This window comes from Gracilinanus agilis, chromosome 2 (assembly GCF_016433145.1).
Source record: "Gracilinanus agilis isolate LMUSP501 chromosome 2, AgileGrace, whole genome shotgun sequence".
NCBI lineage: Eukaryota > Metazoa > Chordata > Mammalia > Didelphimorphia > Didelphidae > Gracilinanus > Gracilinanus agilis.
This window is the reverse complement of record NC_058131.1, coordinates 211,872,769-211,898,950: the sequence shown is the minus strand read 5'-3', so window position 1 is coordinate 211,898,950 and position 26,182 is coordinate 211,872,769. Positions and strand designations below refer to the sequence as shown.

General features: G+C 35.2%; 1 protein-coding gene across 1 annotated transcript in view; it reads right to left on the bottom strand.

The window, feature by feature from the left end:
* The window catches only part of TAF1B (TATA-box binding protein associated factor, RNA polymerase I subunit B), a 78,150-nt gene that overhangs the window by 25,243 nt on the left and 26,725 nt on the right, over positions 1-26,182 (bottom strand). Inside the window, exons 8-9 of the mRNA XM_044660944.1 lie at positions 24,703-24,802; positions 4,333-4,480 (exon numbers count right to left, since the gene is read on the bottom strand). Coding sequence (XP_044516879.1) covers positions 4,333-4,480; positions 24,703-24,802 — 248 coding nt within the window. The remainder of the gene's footprint in view (positions 1-4,332; positions 4,481-24,702; positions 24,803-26,182) is intronic.

The window sequence follows — 26,182 nt, the reverse complement described above, 5'->3', positions numbered from 1 at the left end:
ACTAAAGCATATGTGGGAGGGCTGAAGGCTCTGCTGCTTCCAGTGAAAGAAAAAAATTTGATCTCTATTTTTTGAAGAAAATTAAATAAAAATTTAACAAACATAAAACTATTGATTTATCCCACAAATGCAGAAATTGGGTTTTTTAAATAACAAAACATTAGACTAGACACTGAGTCTAAGTATCATCACAAAAATGTATAAAGAATTTGCTTTATTGTCATTTAACTTAGTAAATATTTTTACTGGTATTTTTTAAAAAAACTTCACATCTTTGAAACCATTATTGCATAAGTATGGTCCCCATATTTGTATTTTCTCACAAGATTAACTCCCCTGAATTTCTCACACTTCCAGTTTAGCAAGAATTTCAGGAACTGATTATATCAGCAGATTCCAACTCGGTAACCTATAGCTTAGTGTATTTTAAGCTATGTCTAATGAGAATCCTTTTGTGCTCTGTCTTTCATTAAACTGAATTCAAGGAGTTAAAAGCTATTCTTGCTATACTAGTCTTTATTATCCATCTTCTGATGGAAACAGAAATTGGGAAATTTGAGTATTTCCTCATCTCCAAAATGGCAATAATAATAGCAAATAATAGCACCTACCTCTCATGGTGGTTGTGAATGTGAAATTAGATAATATTTGTAAAGTTTTTTCAAACCTTAAATAGCCATGGCTAGTTATCATTAAATAATTTTTGAAATAGTTTATTTTCTTACCTAATAAACTTTTTCAGTGTTCTGAATTATTCCACTGAAGAAATCAGATATTAACCTTAAATATTTGTAACTGAATAGAAAAATGCATAACAATTGATGCATAAATGACACATAAATATTAAACTTCAAGTGCAAATTCAGACAATAGTTGATTTTTTATTTTTCACCCATGATTCAAAATATTAATTAAAATATTTATAACTTTTAATGCTTAAATTCTGTTATGTTAATTTTTTAAAAATAATTTAACATCCTTGTTTTACTTTGGCAAAAGACTGCTACAGGAGAAATTATAGAAATACGAACTATCCTAAAATTAACTTCAGCAATCTAGAGATTTAGGAAGGTTTTCACAAAATAGGCCACTAACTAAATGCTTAAAGCTTTGGGCTTTTTATTTGGGCATGTTCTAACTCACACAAGAGAAAGTTTAATGCACAGAAGGAGACACTCAGAGGCAGGGACAATAAGCACAGAGGTTCAAGGCAGAAGAAGCCAAAAGCAAAGTTGCTGGATCTCTGGTTTGATGGGCTTAAAGGCACAGCAAAGAGAGTAAGGGAATCAGTAATGATTGTTCAAGAGATTGCTCACAGGCTCAGCATACCTAAGTTACTCCAACTTTTTATCATTCTTCCTAGCAGATCAGTAGGACACCTGGCTCCTTTATCACTTCCTCCCCACAGTACTCATGACTATTTATGGAAATGGAAAATCACTCCTAGCTCTCTCCTTGTTATTAACAGGATAATTAACCAGGAGCCAGGACTTATCTCTGACTTCATAAGAAGGGAACAGTTTCTAACAGGTAAATACAAATAGTTTAGAAGAGTGATTACATATATGAGTTGGGCTTTTTTTACACAGGGGCGAAGAGGTCAGAAAAGTGGGTAGGAAAAAGGAATATTCAGGGGGCTTGACAGCTTTGCAGCTTTCTGTGATCAGACAATTTAGAGCTATCTCCAGCATCAAGGATAGACCCTTGTGCAACAATCATATCAAAAAGTCAAGAAGAGGATGAGGAGCACAGCAAAGAACAAAAGGAAGAGAGATTAGAGACAAGAGGAGAACTAGTAGATAGTTATGACACTGAAGTTGAGGGAAGAGTATCCAGTGATAAAGAGTTGTCAACAGTCTTAAAAGCTGCAGAGAGATCAAGGAAAACAAGAATTGAAAAAAGCTACTGAATTCGTCCTGGAATGTCATGAATGAAAAAATAGCTCAACAGAGGCACTCAGGAAATCAAGAGTCTTAGGTTCAGAGTAACAAGAGGTTGAAGAAAGAAAGGAGAGTAAGGAAGTAGAGGAATCAGGAATAGGTAGTTTAGAAATATGTTTTATTTTTTTAAAAAATATGGTTAGACATCCAAGAAAATGAAGAAATTGTACATATTTAGTCTGGAGAAGAAAGGTGTCATCATGTAGAGGGTATGATAGCAGTCTTCAAGAACTAGAATGGCTATCATTGTGGAGGAGGTATTAGACTTGTTCTGTTTGACACTAGAGGAAAGAAGCTATGGGTAGAAGTTACAAAGAAGTGAATTGAGTTTTGATATATGGAAGAACTTCCTAACAATTTTGAACTATCCAAAAGCAAAAGGGAATGACTTGAGAAGTAGGAGTTTCCGCTACCTTAAGAGGGGCTGAGGAAGAGTCTGGAAAACCATTTGTCCCACTCTTTATAGCAGTGATAGGTTTTAGACAAGGGGGCTCTTAAGATCCCTTCCAACTCGAATTCTGTGAACTTTGATTTTGATTAAAAATTAAAAGCAAAATGAGGTAGAAAAGAAGACTTTTGAAGTATATGTATTTTGGGGGTACAATACTTTGAAATAGTTCTGGGCTAAAATTTTTCTTTCCAAATATGTGAAAAGAGGTTTTGCAAAATAAATTGATGGTAGAATAAGAATATAATTTTAAAATCTCTTTTTAGAGCAAACTATTTTAGGTGTTTTAGAAATACTAGGTTATATAGTACAATCAACTTCTTAATTACAATTCATTTTTATTTATTTAGTGAAACTAATCTCCTAAGAACAGCTTCCCTTTATTCTACTCTAATTTTTACATGTACAGTAGGACCTCATTTTATATGATCAATACATTCTAAGGCCCTTGGAATAAGTTGAAAATCACACATAATAGTGAACTGCATTATTTAATAAGTATTTATTACATGAACATTCACAGGCACTTTATGATTTTTTCTTAGGCTTATCAGAGTTACCAGTATCACTACTCTTATACTTTGGAGCCATTATTAATAACCAAATAGCATTAATGAAAAAGAGGAGCATTCCTCTGATATAGGCACAACTTATTACTAGTGAGAATTCCTGACAAAGACTGATGTGGGAGCTAATGTTTGGCACAAAACAATGTAATGACTCACACTACTGCTTCTCAGAGCTGGAATTAGTGTGACTGGGCAAACTGTTGTGAGACTTTATACCACTTAGGAAAATGGCACTGATTTAGTGTATAATTAAAAATTTTTATTTTATATACTTTTCTGCCTTTATTATTTTCTGATTGTTAATTGCATATACCTGAATTTGTGTCTCTTGAGTTAACGTTAAAACAGGGTCTTTAGTTGAAATAGCAATGAATTTCTTTTCAAAGGTTCTCTAATTCAGACTGCTCTTGAATTCAGATCAGTCTTCCTCATAACCATGAAGAATCAGTAATGTTGTATTAAAAGTCAGGTTAGCAGAGTGTCCAGATCCAAGACCTTGGAGTTAGGATAACCCAGGTTCAAGACCTACTTTTTTCATATAATAGCTTTTATATTGGGTACTGAGGGTTCTGAAACTAAAAATGGGCAGGGGAAGAGTTAATCCCCTCTTCACAGTATGTCCCTAAACTTCTCAGGTACCTCTTTTAGACTACAAGTGGCAGAGTAGCTACTGACCTGCATTGGTAGAGGGAGTTTCCTCACTGGGAGTTCTATACACCAATGAAATCACAGGTCCAGTGAAAAACAAAAACAAATGCTTTATTGTAACGATGAAATTTTAAAAAATTTAAACATATATTCTCTTTCCTAGAACTAACTTTTTATTCAAAAAAATTTAAGGACTCGTTTTATTTTGACAGAGTAGCAATTCCCAAACATCCAAACCGTTCTCTCAACAAAGTATAGTACCAAAAAACAGTTAAACAAAGCCACCTAAAGTGATTGTGTCTAAAAGACATATCACTTTTCATCAAGCTGAAAATCTAAAACCTTTCCAGGAACTATTTGGTTTCTAGAATAATTCTTTTCTGATCTGAAACTAAACATAGGAACATTTGTTTTGCAGTCAAGACAGAGCTGTCATATTAGTGTGATAAATCAGTTTTAAAAAGCATTTGTTAAATAGGTAGCTATGTGATATGTGTCTGGGACACAAAGTAAAAAAACAGTTCTTGCTCTCAAGGATGCTACATTATTTTTAATACATTCTATCATTTTTGTGATCTACTGGTGACAGCAGTGGTCTCAGATTTTCTATCATATAATTCCACTAATTATAAATCTAATATGTATTATATAGATATCAAAACATTTCCTAAACACATACATACATGCATCCACACAGATTTTATATGTAAATATATATCCTACTTACCAGGTAAATTGGCTTCCATTAGATACTTCATACATAGTATATTTGGATGGAGAAAACAATTCTCAGTTATATCTGGAAAACGAGGCAAGTCCAAAAATTTTCCAAGTTCAATAACTTTTTCATATATATCTTCATAGATGGGCCAAGACTAAAATAAAATAGAGACATTCAGGGTAAAGACATAATTTCTAGAATTTTGGTTTTAAAAATTTTAGGATATGTGACAAAAGATAAAAGGGTTGAATGGGAGATAAGCTGCCTAGCTCCCAAATAACTCCTCTAACAAAACTCTCAAGTTTTTATCAGTTTGTATAATGAACAAGAAATCAAATGAGAAACTAAAGAGACATTTTCCACCTCTGAACTGAGGGGGGGTGGGAGGATGGGGGAAGTAAGATCAGAGAGGAAAGGGAAGCTCTCAAGCAAAGTAAGCAAGAGGATAACCACAGAAAGGAAAATTGTAGCCTCCAAGGCTCTGGGCCTAGAGGCAAGAGTTTCCTGAGAGATCTCCAGGACGGTCAGAAAATCCTAGGGCAAGGACCTTGAGAAACCCTGTGGGGATTGGCAACATAGTTGATTACTGAGATCAACCAGTTCATGGCCCAGGACAGGGGCTCTGAGGTCCTTAAACATTGTCCTAAGATACCAGAGATAGCCCCAAAAACCTAGTGCCATGAATTTGAAAGGCCAATGGAGGAAGCAGATCATTACAAGATCATAAGGTACACAGGATAAGACCAACATGCCACTCAAAAATTATAGTAGGGGAAAGGAGAAGAAGGGGAACAAAGTTCTAATTCATGAACTAAAGCTAGAAAGATATGCAAATAACAGAATTAATTAAAAAAGGATCCCAGCAGAACTGTATGTAATATGTTCTACACTATGTTCTAGGCCAGTGATGGGCAAACTACTGCCCACGGGCCAGATGCAGCCCCCTGAAATGTTCTATCCAGCTGCCTGACATTATTCCCAATATGATGAATACAATGAGTAGGATACAATACAATGAAACTTTGAAAGAGTTGCCTTAGAAACAGACTGACAGATGAGCATTTCCTTTCCTTTGGCCCCTTCTTTAAAAAGTTTGCCCATCACTGTGCTAGGCAATATGCTAAGTGCTTTAAGTCTCAACTAAAATTTCACCTTCCTTGGCCCTTCTTAATTCTAGTGCCTTCTCTCAGTTAATGATTTTCTATTTATCCTATATATAAATTGCTTTGTATATATTTATTTGCCTGTTATCTTCCCCAATAGACTGTCTTTTGCCTTTTTGTAATCCCAAGGCTTAGCACAGTGCTTGGCACATACTAGGTCTTTAACAAATATTGATTGAATAATTACAATTATCATCTCATTATCCTCACGACAACCTTGGAAAGTATTATTATCTCCATTTTACAGATGAGGAAACTGAAGCAAACTAAGACTATGACTTGCCTAGATTTATATAGCTAGTAAATGTTTTAGGCTGCATTTGAACTCAAGTCTTCCTGATTCAAGATCTACAATTCTATCTAATGGACTACTTAGTGCACAAAGGAGGTTAAATAAGAAAAACTGAGGTGCTATAAATGTATTAGTTCTGAGAATTTTAAGAGAAAAGGAAAGCTAAAATAAGGAATATATTAATGTAGAAAGGAGGAAGAATGGGGAGGAACTTACAAATCATCATAATTGGAGGACATGAGACTATACAAACATGGAGGAAGTAAGCAGTAGAGGTAGTAAGTAGGATTCAGATAAATTTTACACTTAAATGAGATGAACTGAACACATACACTGAGTTTAATTCAGAAACATATCAAACTCAACAGGGTTAAATAAGTTGAAGCAGAGAGTTTGAGAGGTACTGAAAGAGGGTGGGATATGGTGCATAAATGGCCTTTTAAGATAATTTGAGGAATAGATAAACAAATTGTGGTATATGAATTGATACAATCTTGTTGTATCTTAAGAAAAAAACTAAAAAGATAATTTCAGAGAACAATCATGGTTAGTATAAACTGACTCAGTGAAGTGAGAAGAATCTGGAGAACAATTGATACAAGAACAATGTAGAGAAAAACAACTTTGAAACATTTAAGAACTTATCACAGGAATAAATAACAATGTCTCAGATCTCCAGAGGACTATGACAAAGCATACTATCCACTCCTAACAGAGAAGGGATGGGCACAAGGTAAATAGGCATATTTTTGGTCATGGCCAGAATGTAGATATGCTTTGCTTGACTGTGCTAATTTGTTTCAAGTCATTTTTTCCTTCTTTTTCTCTCCTGGTTAATGGAGAGGAAGTCAAAAAGTAGAAGAGGCTAGCAACAGTGAAGCAAAAAAAAAAAAAAAAAAAAAGTGAACCATTGTAAGTTTTTAAAAATACACATAAGAGAACTGATAAGCAGTAGAGTTTTTAAAGTAAAATGTAGAATTTATTATATGCTTTTCAATAAATAACCAGCTATGTGAAATGGAGATTCATGGTTTCACACTGAATCTTTTTTGTGTTTTGCTGTGCATATGAAAACACTTTTTTAATTGGTGATATCTTAATTGCCAAATCATTCTCAATGACTTTTCCATGATCTTTGAAACTGTAGATCACTCTCTCCTTAATACTTTTTTCTCTCTACATTTTGGGGCCACCACTCTCTCCTGATTCTACTACCTATCTCCTACCAACAACCCACCAATTCACCAAGCAATCTATATAGCCACTCTTTCTCAGTCTCCTTTGCTGGATCTCCAGATCACTCTAATCATAAGTGTCTCTCAGGGTTCTGTACTGGACCCTTTCCTCCCTCTGTACTACTTCTCTTGCTGATCTCATCAGCTCTCACTAACTTAATTACTCTCTGCTAATGATTCTCAGATCTTCCTATCCTTTCCTAACCTCTCAGCTGACCTCCAATCTTTCATCTCCACCTGCCTTTCAAACACTGTGGTCCAGCAGACATCTTAAGCTCATTATCTTTTCCCTTGAGTTCCACCCCTCCTTCCTACCTTCCCTATTATCAGAGGGTAACACCATCCTCCTAGTCCCTCAGGCTTACAACCTAGATTCTTCACTATCTCTTACCCCACACCCATGCCCAAGCTGTTGCCAAGGTCTCTGTCTTTTTATCCAAGAAACATATTTCATATATTTGCTTTAGAACAGTGATTCCCAAAGTGGGTGCCACTGCCCCCTGGTGGGTGCTGCAGTGATCCGGGGGGAGTGGTGATGGCCACAGGTGCATTTGGGGGCAGTGAATTACTGTAAAGGGGCAGTAATAGTATGTGACAGGAGGTTCTAAGTAATATTTTTTCTGGAAAGGGGGCAGTAGGCCAAAAAAGTTTGGGAACCACTGCTTTAGATGAACATGTGCAACATTTATTAACCTTGGTGAAAGGCTAAGGATGCCTTCCAGCCACTATATGAAGAGTCTGATCAACACCATTAGTGGACCACCTTTAAGTTACAATGCAACTACAGTATGGCCTAGGGCATACCAATAGTGCCATCAATATGCAGAACCTCTCAAGATGGAGTGTTAAACAGTACTAGAAGCAGAGTGACTTGGGCTACTCTCTGTGGCACAACAGTACTTCACAGAAGAAACTAGGTATGGAAAAATTTGATAATTGGAGCTGAGACTTCATCCCTATCGGTGTGAGTATACATGTATGCACATGAGTACATGTATAAGCACATGTATGTGGGTGGGTGATGTCCTCTAACATTCCTTGAAATTCTTCCTGGATTGTTACAGCTCCCAAGTTGGAAAGAGGTTTCTTCTGTCCCCAACATTCCTGAAAGACTCTTATTAAACCATCTCATATTGATTGGTAGTGATAAACTGGGACAGACAGCAGGCCAATAGCATACCAATCAACTGGGAAAATAAAATTCTAAAAGCCACTCCAGCTATGCTTCCCATATCTGTCTCCATAAAACTGGCCACCAGATCACAACAAATCTTTTGCCGAGGCCTATTGATTTCACCTTTGCAACATCTCTCTAATATACCCATTCTCTCCCCTGACTTGGCCACTACTCTAGTGCAGACCCCCATCACCTCACACCTCAATTACTGCAGCTTGCTGGAGGGTTGGCCTACCTTAAATCTCTCCCTAATCTAACTCATCCTCCATTCAGCCATCAAAGTAATTTTCCTAAAGTACTGGTCTGATCTTGTTACCTTCCTGCTCCAATACATTCCAATGGCTCCCTATTGCTTCCAGGATCAAATGCAAAATTTTCTGGCATTCAAAGCCATTCAAAACCTAGTCCCCTCCTATCTTTTCAGTATTTTAAATTCTTTCCACTCTGTACTCTTCAAACCAATGATAGTGGCCTCTTGGCTGTTCCAGGAATCCATCCCTCTGATTTGGGAATTATCTCTGGGGGTCCTTTATGCCTAGTATGCTCCCCTCCCCTCATCTCTGCCAATTTCCTACCCTGGTTTCAAGTTTCTCACTTTTTATAGGAACGCTTTCCCAATACCTCAATTTGAAAACCATATCTCTCTTATTTATTTCCTACTTAACCCACATATAGCTTGTTTTTATATGTTTATATTTGCTTGTTGTCTCTGATATTAGACTGTGAGTTCTTTGAAGGCAGGCACTATCCTTTGTGTCTTTTTGTATTCTAGGTGCTTAGCACAGTGTCTGGTACATAGCACACTTAATGTTTAAAGAATACTGTTTAGATGAAAAAAACAAACAAAAAAGTTATAAATAGTTCTCTAGAGAACTACAAACTACAAACAGCCACAAGAGACTGTCTTTTGCCTCCTTTTGTATCCACAATGTTTAGCACAGTGCCTACTACATAGTGGGCACTTAATAAATTTTGACTGATTGAATGTAAAAAAAAAATTAAAATCAAAATGATTCAAGTGTTCCCTCATACTCTACAAGTTGGCGAAGATGTTAAATGAAAGAATTCATGCCATCAAGGCTGTAGAAAGATAAGTATATTGGTATATTATAATTGAAACTGTGATCTTGTATATCCATTCTGGAAAGCAATTTGGAATTATGTTAAGAAAGTGACTAAAGGGTCCATTCCTTTTGCCCCAGAGATCCTACTACTAATATTTATCATAAATAAATGATTTAGTGAAAAGTCTCAAATATACCATAATATTTGTAACAGTACTTTTTGAGGTTGCAATGAACAAATTAGATGCTCAACAATTAGGAAATAGCCAAACAAGCTGTGAAACATGAATGCAATGGATATTGTACTATGCAAAATGATATGAAACATTTTACAACTATTATCTCATTTAATCCTCAGGACAATGTTGAAAGGCAGGGGCTGTTATTATCCTCAACTCATAGTTGAGGAAACTGAAGCAACCTTTCAGGGGTGAAGTGACTTATCCAGTCACACAGCTGTTAAGTACTAAGGGCAGATTTGAACTCTGGTCTTTCTGACTCCAGGAAACTTGGAATGTATTCAAACTTTAACCTGTAATTCCTTCATTTGGGAGAGCTTAAGAAATAACTGAATGCTCTTTGGAGACATATTCCTCCTTTAGCCAATCGGGAACAGATTTTACAAAGAGTGTTAAAAGTTTGTCCAAATCAAAATGAATCAGCATGGCAAAATGCCATGCTGTTGATTTGGCCGAACCGGCATTACACCTTTTCTTACTAGTCATTCAAAGAGTAGATCAGAATGCTGTTAATCAACATTTTAAAAACTGGAGGGCTGTTGTATCTGACTGCATTCCTATTTATCCATTTTACTAAAAGCCCTATGATGGATAATCAAATTATTCATTTTTAAGGAGGATTATAGAAATACTATCAAGGACTATAATATGTTGAGTTTATAAAATGTAAATTATCTAAATATAGCCTGAAAACTATAAAAATAAAGAGAAATCATGGCTGACAGCATACTACTAATATTGCTACCAACAGTTCATTAAAAGAACAAATTGTGATTGAGTAAAATTCACATTTAGGTAAGTAACAACTGTTCCATGTGTTCCTGGGTAATAGTATCCTTGAAACAGATACAGATTTATTGTCTAGTTAGCTAAACAGAAAAATTACTGCTAGAAGTAATGTGGCTTCAAATCAGAACACCATGCTCTAGAAACTTGAGTCAGATACAAAGGTTATTTGCCTGAGGGGAAAAATGACAGTACATCAAGATGAGCAGGAATACTAAAATGTAACATGCACACCTGCTTTCAATGCTGAGCTTAACCTTAAATCAGAATGAAGGTTGGAACTCAAACCCTACTCCAGAAAAGAAACTAAACTACACTGACACTATTTCTTAACTACATTCTCCTATATAAATTCAAGATCTGAATTCCTGAGCTAAAATGTATCTTAGAGATCATCAGCTTCTTCTTTTACCAGTGAGGAAAGAAACCAATACCCAAAGAGGGGAAACGACTTGTTTAAGGCTACACAGCAGTGCTCAGATGCAAGCTAAGTTTGTTAACTTTTTTAATATTAGCAGTTGTGCATTAAGACAACTTGGGCATCCTAATGGGGGAAAATAAAATCTCTTGCCTAGGATTAAAGCTGAAGGAAAGTGTCAAGATTTTTTTTTTCATTCTTCTATTCCATTCTCCCCTCCCCCTTAAAAAAAAGGGTTTGCTCAGTTTCTAGAATAACAAAAACAAAACAAAAACCAAAGAAGAAAAACAGTCCTTAGCAGCCCACACAAAAAGCTCCACTGGCATTATCTCCATCTCCATCTCCTAAAACAATTGCACCTTTTGTCATTTCTGGTGGAGGTACTGCTGCTGAAGAAGCCAAGACTTAGTGGAGAAAGCTAAGACATGGAAAGAGGGAGGAAAATGCTTTCTTTGTTAATGAAAAGCTTTTCCATTTAAAGTTTCAACATACACTATTGGAACAGTGAATGCACTTTTGTGAACAAATGCAAAGTACACAATAAAGAATGGCTGCCTGTCAATTAAACAAACAGTCACTAGAAGACATCCCAAACCTTCACCTTTTTCCTGAAAAGGGGGAAAAGACAATGTGTATGTAGTATTATTACATTTGAATGATAGATGTGCCTAAATGGTACTATAAGAATATAGCATATAAACTAATTTGAGTGATGTGGATTAGTTGAGCTACAATACAAAGGATTCTGAAGTTTAACATATTTTTAGAAGCTACAAAGCTATAAGAAGTTATCCTAACAAGCATTAAAACTGAATGCTTGGGAAGACAATTTATTGAATTTCACAAATATTCCAGTGGGTTTATTTTCCTCTGTGAAGCAATGCTTCCAGGCAGGTAAGGACAAGCTAGAGTTTCTGTTACCCAACAGCAGACTCCTATGATAACCGTGATTACAACACTACTGACAGAGGTGAACTTCCTGCTTAGCTATTTAAAAAAAGGCAGTGCCTCACCCTTACTTATTCTTATTGTTGTTTTGAAATGAAGTTTCAGGTGAGAAAAAAACCTAATGCAGCATGCACCTGCTAATCCGCAGGCCTTTATAAATAAATGAAAATACAAGAAAATAAAAAGAATAGGAGTAATAAGGAAAGCTTGTTATAGGTTGAATTTTAGAGAAAACTGAAAATAAAGTCCATGATTCATAGGAACTGTACTAGATTGTTAAAAATGTCCTTTCTGGTTCTGAAAAAATTATATTAAAATGATAATGATAATGATAGATGAAATGAGGTGTAGGAATGCCCTTCCCTACTTAGGATTTATCTAGGGATTCTTAACCTGGAGACCATGGACCCCAAAGAGTTCCCATAGATAAATTTCAGGGATTCCATGAACTAGGATGGAAAAAAAAACATTTATCTTTGTTTTTACTAACCTCTGACGGAAGTTTATAATATCCTTTAATTATGAACACAGAAAACAAATATTACTCAGAGAAGGGGTCCACAGGCTTCTTCACCAAACTACCAAAGGGGTCCATGACACAAAAAAAGGTTAAGAACTCTGACTTAGCTACATATGAGTGCAGCTGGATGTTTTCAAGGACTACAAGCTCAAGGAATCAGCAATATGATGTGGCAGCAAAAAGAGCTAATGCTAACATTAGGCTGTATCAAGAGAAGCATGATATCCAAAAAAAGGGAGATGATAAAGCCTACATGTGAAGTATTATGTTCAACTCTCAGAATCACATTAGGAAAATTAGTGGCCAAGATAGAAGACATAGACGGCATGATTATCAAATATGAAGATGTCACAAAAGTGGGAGGGTCAGCTAATACATTGGATGAGAGTCATGATCAAAAAAAATTTTTTTTTAAGGCTAGAGCATGAGGGTGAATCTAAAAAGATTAAATTTAATAGGGATAAATGCCAAACACTTAAACTTGTGTTTTAAAATGTCAACTTCACAAATATAAGATGGGAGGAATTTCTGTGACAAAAATCTCTGGGGGGCTTAGTGGGATCTGGGCAAAAGTGAGACACAGCTTCTGTGAACCTTCTCAGGCAATAGTCTACAATGTATTCTGCACTGATCAAACTATAGCTGGAATATAATGCTCAGTTCTGAGCCCTATGGTTTAGGTAGGACATTGGAAAGTTAAAGGACATCCAAAGGGCAAGTAGGATGGTTAATGGCCTTAAGCCTGTGTTACATGAAGACTAGTTAAAGGAATTGAAGATGTCTAGCCTGAAGAAGAAAAGACTTAAAGGGGACAAGAAAGCTATTTTTCGTATATCTTAAAGGCTATCCTATGTGAGAGAGATTAGACTTGTCCTGGGTTTCAGGAGCAATAGCTGCAAAGTTGCAACGGGGAAAATTTCAGCTTGATGTCAAGAAAATCTTCCTGGCAATTGGAGTTATTCAAAGTGGAATGAGCTGCCTCTGGAAATAGTGCTGATGACCTCTTGAGGTCATCAAGCAGGGTCTAGATGACTACTTGTCAGTCATGTCATAGCAGGGATTCCTTTTTAGATATAGATTGGACTAAATAGCTACTAAGATTGCTTCCAACTCTAAAAAATCTGTAATTCTGTGACTGTGTTAAGGGGAGGGCACCAGTACGGTAAAAGATCCTGTAACCCTTATAGGAACTACACAAAAGAATTAAGACTGTTTAGGTTGGAGAAGAAATACGCACATGGTAACACAGGTAGGTGCTAAGACTGCTGTCTTCAAAAATTTGAAGAACTGTCGTATGTGAGAGGGACTAGATTTCCTCATCTTGCTTGGCTCCAGAGGGCAGAACCAAGAGAATAGGGATGGAAGTCATTAAAAGGCAAATTTCATCTCAATATAGTATAAACCCAAGTCTGTTGCTCTATCTACTATGCCACCTGGCTGCTCCATTTGATGTGAAGTATTCTGTCTATGACCTTTTGCATAGTCTAGAGTAAAAATGTCACTGCACTCTCTCCCCCCAAAGCAATAATAAGGAAATAGCAGAACTAGAGAATGTTGCTGGAAAGAAATTGGTCTGAGATTTAAAAGGTTTCAGATAAACCACAAATCTGATAAATCAGATAATGATCACTAAAGGTTTCAGTATCTGGTTGATCTGAGAGCTGCATTTATGAGTCATAAAAGAAATGCTACAAATATAATCTCACATATACATTTTCTTATCAGAGGAAGACACTACTAGTTTTAATACATAAACATTTAAGAGTCCAAGTATAACTCATATTTCTAAGGAACCCCCCAAAAAAGAAGAAAGCCAGTGAATAATCTTGAGATTTCCTCATAAAACCCTATGGAATATGTTGTTACACGTTATCCTCATTTTATAGATGAAGAAACTGGTGCTTTGAAAATTAAGTGATTTGCCTATTTTCATATTCCTAGTAACTGAAATACTAAAGCCAGATCCCCTGACTCCATGTACCATGCCATACTGCTTCATGAAAGAGGGATGATCTGTAAAGAATATATTGTCATAAGTAATAACAAATACTTGGATTTCATTATCTAATACTAGGCATATCACTGTCTCTTATGTTTTAAAAGTTCATTGCTTCTAATCATGAGTTTTCGTAGAATTTACTAAAGCATAAATTTTATTGAAATTCATTTTACAAAGAGCTAGACTGTATTGCTGTATTAATATCAGAAGTAACTAAAAAGGTACCTATTACAAAAGTCTTAACTTAATATTTCCAAGTTCAATTCAAATCTTCTGAAAATCCTTTAACCAATTCCATTCAGCCTGCATCAAATCAGGCACTTATTTAGCATCTAGTAAAGATGAAGGTAAAAGGAAGAGGGGACAGCCAAGGATGAAGTGGAAAGCTAGTGTCATGGCTCTATTCTTCAAGGAGTATACAATCTAGTTGAGAAGTTATGACACATACAAAATGGACCTATTCATATCCTATATGCAAATAAGCTCTAAATTGACTAAAATAATATATCCAAATGTTTTTCCTTATCTCTCATCACCTTTTCTGGCTATTCTCCTCCAGCTTCCTAACCACAAAGAAAAGAATTAAAGAGGAGCCTTCCTCCATTAATAGATTAATGGATCACTATTAATTTAGAGAAAGATCTATAACGAAATGTCACAAGGCTTTGCCCTTGGCCTGTACTGTTCAACACATTAATGACTTGGATGAAAGCATAGATGACAAACTTATCAATTTTATAGATGATATAAAGTTGAAAAAAATAGTTAAGATAGTAACAGATTTGGAATCCAAACAAGTCTAAGCAAACTGGAATGACAGGCCAAATCTAATAATATGAAAGTTAATTTAAAGGCATACATTTGGGTTTAAAAAACCAATAGTACAATGTAGATAACAGTTTGAATGAAAAAGACCTTAGAAATTTTAACCATTTTAGCAGATTATACAAGCCCAATTTAACATTTAAAGATTTCAAACTGGAAGAGACTTTAGAGTAAATAAGAAAACTGAGGTTCCAAAATACTTAGTAACTTGCCTAAGATACATATTTGTAGTATGAAGGAAAGCTGAGTTTTGGACCTAGATCACCCAAATTCTCCTTCCACTGTCTTTATAAAAGAAGCATAGAAAATGAGGGTACAGTACTAGTGATATACTCTTCCCTGGTCAGACCACGTCTAAAGTACTGAATGTAGTGTAAAGAAGAAAAAGCTACTTGTACAAAGATATTTATAGCTGTGGTAACAACAATACTGAAAAGTAGGGAAAAAAACCCTTAAAGTTAGTGAGTGACTAAATAAGTACATATTGATAATAAAAAAAGATACTACATGACCAAAGAGAATGATAGAAAACATTTTCAGAAGTGTGGAGAAAAGCCTAAATAAAATAATGAAAAGTACAAAACATAGAGGACTGTGTAAATACACATGCAAAACATATATCTACCTATGTGAATATATAATTGATTATAAGAATTTATCAAGTGTCTACTATGTGCCAAGGACTGTGCTAAAGATTGGAAATAAAATGACAAAATTTAAATAATCCCTGCCCTTAAGGAGCTTACATGGGGGAAGACAACGTGTACATAGATTTGTATGAAGAATGTATGTAAAAAGAACATAAGGTAGTTTTAGGAGGAAAGGCACTAGCAATTGGGGGTGAAGAGGGATGAGGGGAGATGAGGAAAGGATTTCTACAGAAGGTGTCACTTGAGCCGAATTTTGAAGAAAACTAGGGATTCAAAGAAGTAGAGGTGAAGAAGGAAAAGTATTCTAGGCATGACAGAATCAGTGTAGACATAGAGAAAAGAGACAGTGTTAAGTGAGGAGCAGCAAACAGACCAGTAAAGAGTTAGTAGACAGGGGTAACTCTAAAGTCTCTTCCAGTTTGAAATCTTTAAATGTCAAATTGGGCTAGTATAATCTGATAAAAACGGTTAAAATGTCTTAAGGTCTTTTTCATTCAAACTGTTGTCTATATTGTATTATTGGTTTTTTTAAACCCAAATGTATGACTTTAAATTAACTTTCATATTATTAGATTTGGCCTGTCATTCCAGTTTGCTTAGACTTGTTTGGATTCTAAATCTGTTACTATCATAGCTATTTTTCTCAACTTTATATCATCTAAGAAAAATAGAAAGATAGGAAGAATCTATAAATGTTAAAAAAGTGTCATTTGTATTTGGATCCTAAAAGTAATAAAAAGCCACTGGTGTTTATTAGGGATAGGAGTGGAAATATAGTTAGACCAACACTTCAGGAAAATTACTTTGGTTGGCTATGTGGAAGATGGCTGGAATGAGAAGAAATTTGAAGCAAGAAGACCAAATAGTGTGATATTGCAATAGTCCAAGTGAAAGGAGATGAAAGCCTAAATGAGAGCTGGGTGAGTAAGGAGAAAAGGATGTATTCAGGAAATGCTATGGAAATAGAAACAAGAAGATCTGGCAACTAATTGGTTATGTAGTGTGAAAGTAATGAGCTGAAGATGTCACCAAGGTTCTGAACCTAGTTAATGGAAAGATGATGATAAATGGGTAGGGGAGAGGGTGGAAAGAATTTGGAACTGAAAACAAAGTAAAAGTGAATTAAAAAAAAAAAAGACAATGGCATCTTTGATAGTAAAACTTAGTACAGGATCATTCAGGAGAGAGGTGGGTTGGAAAGAATGGAATAATGAGCTATATTTTAGACTATATATAGTTTGAGATTCCTGTAAGAAAGCCAGCTCAATCAAAAGAAGTTGGTTACAGACAGATTTACTTATAACCTACAATCAATATTGGTGTTTGTGCAATTTGTATTGTAAAAATAATTAAAGATAAAAGGAAAAATTACATTTAAAAAATGCCAGGAAATAAAAACAAAACAAACAACCTTTATCCTTCCCAATGCACTTTCTAGTGCAGTCTAGAAACTTCTACACTGAACCAATTTCTTCTGAAAATTCTGTCATTTGGAATATCTTTTCTTCTCATTTAATTTAAAATGGTATTTTGAAACATTTTTCTATTACACTCCACTTTTCAACACCTGACTCTGTAAATCCTTTTGGACATAGTTTGTAGAAAGGAAAGAGGTTTTCTTAAACCCACATCAATGGGTTTGGAGAATAGTTGCCTTTCCTAGAGTTTGGACACTTCCCACTTTATCCGATGTTGTATCTGTGGTATGGTAAGCTGGGAATGAGGCCAGCAATGGCTACCAGACCTGTATGGCAACATTTTATTCTTTCCTCAAGACATAATCCCAGATTATTTGTTTCTATATAATTTTTTTCACCCTAATCTCTAAATGGAATCCTCATTTGCTTTTTCTCCTCCCTGAACTCTCCCATGATTAATTTAGAAAATCTGAAGCAAATAAGAAAACTGAATAAGGGTAAAGAGTTAACTTTAAAAACAGGTTTGTTACTATATATATTTCCCCATACATGGCCCTGACCATATAAAGTGAAATATGATTAGCTGAAAATAACATATCTCCTTACCTAAGAGCATATTCATCAGTATTAATGATTTTTTAAAAATCAGACTGCAATTTTAAAAACATCAATGATTAGTTAGCAATAAAAATATTTTAATTTAAAATTTAAAGCTAATAGTAATATTTTGACAACTCTTCAAAACTTAAGAAGATCTAGTGTTACATCCTTAATTTCCAACTGTATTGATTATTGAAATATTTTCTGTGGTAATATAACACCAAATAAAATAAAGTAACTCATTTGTTAATTTACAAGACCCAAGTCTCTGGAACAGTACTTAAAATTAACTAAACATAAAAATGTCAGGGTGTGGAACAGTCAAAATTTAAAAGACACAACATCGAGAACATTGTATTTAAGCTAAAACCTTGAGTCATCTTTAGTGAGGCTATAATCACAAACAAATGCATTTAAAACAAATGCATTTCCTTTCAACACTGTCCATTGGAGGGCAGTACATAGCATAGCTACAGGCTTAGGCTTAAGCTTGTATAGTATTTAAACAAAGAAAATTTCATGAACAGTCATGTGGATTTCTCAATATTTTTCATTACTTGCCACATCCACCATCACTTAAAAATTCTCTAATATTGGGTCTACTGCTGTGTGTAGGGGTAAACAATGACTACTCACTGAGAAAAGTTACTTTTGTACTATATACTTTAAGGTTGGTTATGCTGCTGCCATCAAATGTCTTTCAAGATCATTCTCCCAACTTTTTCAAAAGGTTTCACCACCTATCTCAGGGTCATCCTTTTTGACTTTTTATACTTTAAAGGCCAATACAAATGATATCTCCTCCATGAAATCTTTCCTGGTCATCCTGATCAATAATGACTTTACTTTTCTCTTTAGATATTACATAGCATGTTGATTTTAACTTTCTTAATACTTTTTCACATAATTCCGTTCATTATAGTTATGCAGGTTTCTTTTACTCTAATCAGTATAGGCAATAAGTAAGTGACACTCTGGATAGAGCACAGGCCCTAGAGTCAAGAAGATAAATCTGAGTTTAAAATGCACCTCAGACACTTCCTAGCTGTGTGACCCTAGGCAAAGCACTTAACCTTTGTTTGCCTCAGTCTCCTCAGCTGTAAAATGAGGATAACAATAGTATCTACCTCCCACGGTTGTTGTAAGAATCAAATGAGATATTGCTAGAACACTTTCCACATAGTAGGCACTTAATAAATGCTTATTTCTCTTCTTCCTTACTAAATAATAAGCTTCTTGAGGGAAAATGCCATCTTAGATGAATTTTGTGTCACCTCCAGCTCCCAGCACAATGCTCTGTATACAATGGGCACTTGATAAAAATTTCTGGGTAACTGTTGCTCTATATATTATGTAATAAGGTAAACTAAATTTCCTAATATAGTAGGAAATTACTGATCATTGACTTATCAGCATGAGAAGCAACAGTATACCTCCAAAGTGATATAATGGAGACTATTCTTCACTTATTTCATGTAAACCAAATTCTCCTACCTTTGGAGATACCATTTATGGAGGGCTTTCCAATTTAAGTTCACATTATCCTACCCTTCACTCTATTCCAGGGAACATGGGGGCTTGTGACTTTTGGCATGCCATGTCTCCCTAAGTTTCAGTTGCTTTATCAGCAAAATTAAGAGATTATATTACACAATCTCTAAGACAACTAACTTCCTAATAGCCTGATTCTAAGTGCAAGACAATATCTGTCCCTATGGAATACATTTAACAAGTAAGAGTATAATTAAAAACTCTATTTCCTCCAGGGAAAGAACACATAAATAAATGTGAAACTCCTAAACAATGTCAACATCACTTATGCGGCAAATATATTTTAAAAACTTGGCATAAATTCTAGCAAAGATTTGATAAAAGTCATGGAACAATGGAGATTTTAAAAAGAACTCCACTTCTCTCATTAGTCAAGACAAAGTCACTAACTAATGATCTATTACAGTGATTCATTTCCATCAGCCCCTCCCAGAAATTGTACTATAATTAGGAAGAAGAGATACACACCTATTATTACCAAACCAAAGCTATTCTTTTTGTATTATTACTTAAACGCTGGACACACATTGACTAGCTGTGAGCAAGTATTTGGCTACTAAACTTAAAACACTAACAACATGTAATAGAGATACTTCAAGGACTCATGATTTCATCCGTGTGAGTCTCCTCTCCATCATGCAGATCACAACCCCTCTATAACTTATTATATGGCTTTTGTGAATTACTGTGGCCAATTCCCTCTGGATTTGGAGTCAAGAAATCTAGGCATGACTCGTGTATATTACACTTACCAGCTATGTGACCACAAGCAAATCACACTTTACTTCTTTAAGCCTCAGTGTTTTCATTTGTCAAATGACTTGACTTCAAATCCAGAGCTCTATCAACTTTGTGTTACTGCCTTTCATCACTACAGAAAGACCAGTTTCCAATGTGATAGATAGATCTTCTCAGAACTTGAATTCCACTGCCAAAATCTTTAACAACTCTAAGTTATGAAGAAGCATTAGAGGAGCATGATAAAAGAGGTTAGAGATTTATTTTTTAAAATATTTCTAATAAAGGTCCAATAAAATGCTAGATTATCAGATAGTATGATGACCAGTTAAACAAAAAAATAACGCATTATTGTACAGTTTATGTATTAAAAGGATCAGGCACATCATGATAATTAGCAGAGGGTTTTTAAAAGAACAGGCACATTCTCCCATCCATAATTACCCAGAGAAAAAAACTGGAACTAAAATATTTACATTTATATTGTTTGCCTCAGAAAGTCAAAATAGGACTAACAGGTAGAAATGACAAAAATCTGAGTTAGAAAAGGAACTAAGAACTCATTTCAGTTAAATCTGTACTTGATCAAGGATCACTTCTACAACATTACCACCAACTAGTCAACTAATCTTTGGCTAAAGAATCTGGAGGTGGAGAATAGAAGTGGAATTCACTATCGATTGAGACATGAAATTTTGATTTTGAATAGCTCTGTTAAGAAGTCTTCCTGGGGGCAGCTGGGTAGCTCAGTGGAATGAGAGTCAGGCCTAGAGACAGGAGGTCCTAGGTTCAAATCCGGCCTCAGCCACTTCCCAGCTGTGTGACCCTGGGCAAGTCACTTGACCCCCATTGCCCACCCTTACCAATCTTCCACCTATGAGACAATACACCGAAGTACAAGGGTTAAAAAAAAAAAAAAAAAAGAAGTCTTCCTTTTTGTCAGGAGGAAACTTACATTTCTGCCACTTCCACTCTCTAATTCTGCTTTTTAGGGCCAAGGAAAATAAAGTCTAAACCCCTTTGTCAAGGCATCCCTTGAAATTCTCAGTTATAGTAATGTCCAAATTATCTTTCCTTAAAGATAGACATCACAAATTACTCCAAAAAATCCTCATTGGCATAGTCTTCAGAGCTCACTATCCTGGGTTGTCCTTCTTTGTACATATTCTAGTTATGAAATATTTTTTCTATAATTTGGTATCCATGATACTGAACGCAATACTATGAATGCACTCTGAATAAAATCACAGAAGTCTATCCTCTTCCTCATTCTCAATACTATTCTCTCTCAATATAATATAGAACTGCATTATTGTTTTTTGCTCCCATACTACAACTCATATTGAACTTGCAGTCCATTGAAACCTCTAGATTAGTGGTTCCCAAACGTTTTTGGCCTACTGCCCCCTTTCCAGAAAAAATATTACTAACATATTAGTTATCCTTCTCAGCTTTGTGTTATCTACATATTTGATTAACATTATCATCTATGCCTTTATTTTATAAATGTATACATATATTTTGAATGTGGATATGTGTATATGTGATATATGCATATATATCAGTGAAGAAACCACTACTAAGAAGTCCAGAAGACTGAGTTTAAATCCTGCTTCAAATATTTATTAACTGTTTGAGCCTGGGCAAGTCACTTAACTTCTCCTTGCTTCAGTTTCCTCAATTGTAAAAGAAGGATAATAATAACACCTACCTTGCAGGGCTGTGGTGAGGATCAAATGAGACAATTCTTGTAATAAGCATTATAGATATGCTTATTTTCTTCCCTTTTTTATTCTAGAAATTGATAAAAATGTCCAAGCTAAATTGATAAAAATAGCCAAGCTAAATATGATCCATGTAAGGATCTCCAGTAAAGAATCTCCAAGCTAATACAGAGGTATCACTGGGGTATACAAAGGAGAAGAAGAACTTGTCAGTGTAATTTCAGAGTGATTCATAATTCAGCAGGGTACTGGATGAGACAGATGTCCAATTCTAAGATTCTATGACTCTCTTTTTTAAAACTCGGTCCTTTTAGTTTGCAAGATTATGAATGGAGAAAGAAATAGAATAGAAAATGTTGGAAATAAAAGATACATAGAAAGTAATAGCCAATAATTAACCCGTTGCAGTGTTATTTTGTCTAAGGCAGTGATGGGCAAACTACGGCCTGTGGGCCAGATACGGCCCCCTGAAATGTTCTATCCGGCCAGGTGACATTATTCCTTATCTGACGAATACAATGAGTAGGATACAATACAATGAAACTTCGAAAGAGTTGCCTTAGAAACAGACTGACAGATGAGCATTTCCTTTCCTTTGGCCCCCCTCTTTAAAAAGTTTGCCCATCAGGGGGCAGATGGGTAGCTCAGTGGATTGAGAGCCAGGCCTAGAGACAGGAGGTCCTAGGTTCAAATCTGGCCAATTGTGTGACCCTGGGCAAGTCACTTGACCCCCATTGCCTACCCTTACCACTCTTCTGCCTTGGAGCCAATACACAGTATTGACTCCAAGATGGAAGGTAAGGGTTTAAAAAAAAAAAAAAGTTTGCCCATCACTGGTCTAAGAGATGAAGACATTCACCCTCCTGTCTCTTTCTGTACAACCAAGTCTGGGTAGTGGCTATAGCTTTTCCTTCCTCACTAGGCTGTCCACTAGTTGTGTGCCACAATACTCATTAGCTTTATGGCTCCTGTAATCAGTGCAGATCTCAATGCCTTAGGCTTTTGGTTTTGGTATATGTAGCAATTGCAATGTTGAGAATGTACTTTCAAGGATAGTAGAGTCTTCTTCAGTTTTAAGAATGAATTATGCTAAATATATTTGCAAATAATTTGTTTTATAAATAAGTTTGTATATAGGAATTCTTTAGGCTTTTTCAGTAGAAGCTAGTATAAAATTCAATGCCAAAATAACATGGGAAAAATTATTTTCTCATGAAGTAATTAAAACTACTATTCTTTCAATTCAAGAAATATTATTAAACTCATACTATGTAGTGAGAACTCTGCTAGTGATGATACACAGTTTAGAGAAAACACAATTTTTGCTCTGATAGAAGTTACTGACACACCAATAACAGCTGTGCAAATAAAATTACATATAAGTCAGAGGAAGAAATAACCATAATTCTGGAAGAATTAAAGAAGCCTAATAGGATAAAAGTATATGGGCTGAAATTTAAAGGATGGGTAGGATTCAAATAAATGGGGGAGGAAAGGCAGAGAGAGGCAGGGAAAATAGTGTGAACAAAGACATTAAGGCCAGGAAGCAGGAGCAAAGATGAATAGTTTGAGCAGCCAATATGTCTGGTAAGTTAAAGCAAAAGGGACCCATTAAAGGATTCTGAAGATATATGTGTGACTGAATTGGAAGACAGAAAAAGAGACCTAAGAAATCTGTCTCATTACCCCTTGGACTTTCTTCTGTTTCTTCTGCCCTGGGCTCTCTCCTCTTCATTTTCTCCCTCAAGGATTTCTTTGGATCCCATTAACTCAACTATCACCTCTATGCAAGTGATAACATAAACCTACTTATCTAGACTTTAATTCTGTCCTAAGCTGGTCAGTATCTCTCAAATGAGTTGGTTATACCCAACTGGCATCTCAAACTTGATATGTCCCAAACTGAACTGAGTACTTTTTCACCCTAAAATCTCAATACTTCCTACATCAAAGGCAATTCCTTTCTTTTGGTCACACAGAATCAGAACGTAGGAGTTTTCCCCAAATCTTCACTCACACTTCTGTCCTCACCCCCAATTAGCCAATCAGTTTGCCAAGTATTGTCAGTTCTCTCTTCTCTTAACTTACAACACTGAAAAACTGCAAAAGCCTACTAATTAAACACTCTGCTACCAGCCTCTTCTCTCTTCAATTCATCTCCCAAAGAGTTATCAAAATGATATTCACAAAATTCAAGTCTGACTAAATCATTCCCTTGCCAAAGAAATTTTAGTGTTTCCACAATGCATTTAGGATAAATTATGAATACCTATGTTCTGCCATACTCTAGCTACATCTTTCCTTTCCAGGTTGATGACACATTACTCCCCATCATACACTCAGCCAAACTGACCGAACTGCAGATACTTAGATTAAATTTCCAATCCCTCATCTCTAAGCCTTTGCACAGGCTCTCCCCCTATAAGCGTGCATGTTCTCTCTCTGTTCACCTCTGTCTACTGGAACTCCTGTTTCCTTACAAAGTTCAAGTTTCACCTCCCATAAAAGGTCTTTGATGATATATTCTCACCTCCAACATTATGTATATATTTTGTACATATTTGCTTATTTTCAAAAGTATTCCCCCAATAAAAAAATAAGCTCTCTGAAGTAAGAAACTATGTCAGTTTTATAATTGTATCTCAGTACCTTCCACAATCCCTGACACATAGTAGACACTTGATAAATACATGATTGATTGATTGATGATCAATGTACAACCTGCTTGCTCCAATGGTATCCACACAGTGTTAAGAGAACAGGAAGAAGGCTCAGCTCATTGTGTGGAACTACTCTAGCAATTATATGGTAGGCTATAGATAAGAGTCAAACAGAATAGGCAGAGTGCGATAGGCTAGCTATGTCTGTATCACTGGAGAAAAAACATATAATGAGATCACATATCAAATGGCCTAAGATATCACAACAAAAAGAAAAATGGGTCAAGCAAGGAATATAAAGTTATTCAATAGATTGATTTATTGTTAGCTTATACTATACTAGTAACCAAATTAAGAGAAAATACTTACCTCTATAGAAAATATTCTTATGTCTCTTCCATATACCTTCATCTCCTCTGGAAAATTCTGGTAAGTGTTTATGTAGGGAATATGACCATCTTCTACAAATCTGAATTTTAAAAACCAAGATGCGTCACAAATGAAAGGTCTAGGCTTATTTTAAAATAGTTTAAAAACTTCTATTTTGAAAAGGGCTAAATGGATGCATTCTACCTTTACTTATGTGTGAAAATTTTTAAAGGATAACCTATATCCACATATGTCTCTAAAATAAAGTTTTTGGTTAACTATCTCATATCTTTTTTTTAAGACAAAATATATGTTTTCTAAGCAGTACACATTTTAAACTCCCAGCTTAAAAATTCTACTTGTTTTCCTTAAATTACTCATATATCACTGAAGCACTTAAGTTACAAGCATACATCAGGGATAAACAGGGCTTGAGAGATCTAAGTTGTTCATCCAAGGTTTGCAAAGAACTTACTGCTAGTGGTACAGTGAATAAAGCCCTGGATCTGGAGCCAGGAAGATCTGAGTCAAAATCCAGCCTCAGACCTCAACTAAATGTGTGATCATATGGAAGTCACTTAACTTATTTGCCTCAATTTCCTCAAATGCAAAATGGACATAATAGTAACACCTATGTTGCAGGCTTGTGAAAATCAAATGATAATTATTTGTTTAAAAAGACAACAAAAACCCCACTTAGTACAATGCCTAGAACATAGAAGGTGTTATATACATGCTTATTCTGTCCTTCCCACTTCATATAAATTATGTCATCCGATTCAACTGAACATCATGATCTTTTATATTTGTGTGTATATGTATACACACTACCCATCTCACCCCTTCATCCATTTGTTTTTTCTCTGTGGATTATCAAGCCAATTTATTTTGAATAGCTATGAATCTCATGATGTGATACTTCATAAAATCAGGATAATGCTATTGTCAAATAAAAGCATCTGAAACATCTCAGCATCTATAAGGAATTTTTGTTCAACTTTAGACTCTTCCTAGGACAGCAGCCGATAGCTCAAGAGAGAGAAAGACAGAGAAGGATGGAGGAAGGAAGAAAGAAGCATTTATTAAGCACTTATTATTTATGTTGATAATCACAGGATCATTAACACAGTTCTCTCTATGGGTTACATCAATCAAGAGCTCTTAGATTACCTTAAAATATGCAAAAGATATTTAGATGAAGGAGAGCATAAACAAAAGTCAAATTTCTTCTATAACCGACAATGGATGCATAGTGTCTTTCAATCAACTATAAGATTGTGAAGATATCTGCTATAGAAAATTATCTACAAAACTGTTTCCTTCTCAAATTTTCATCAAGGAAATCCTTAACATGTTTGTAATATCATTTTCATAAAGATGATATAATGTAAAGATTTTTCCCACCCACATGAGTTGATGTAGTTGTAGAACATAGTTATACAGGAGGTTTAATATGAGAACAAGATGCAACTATGCTATA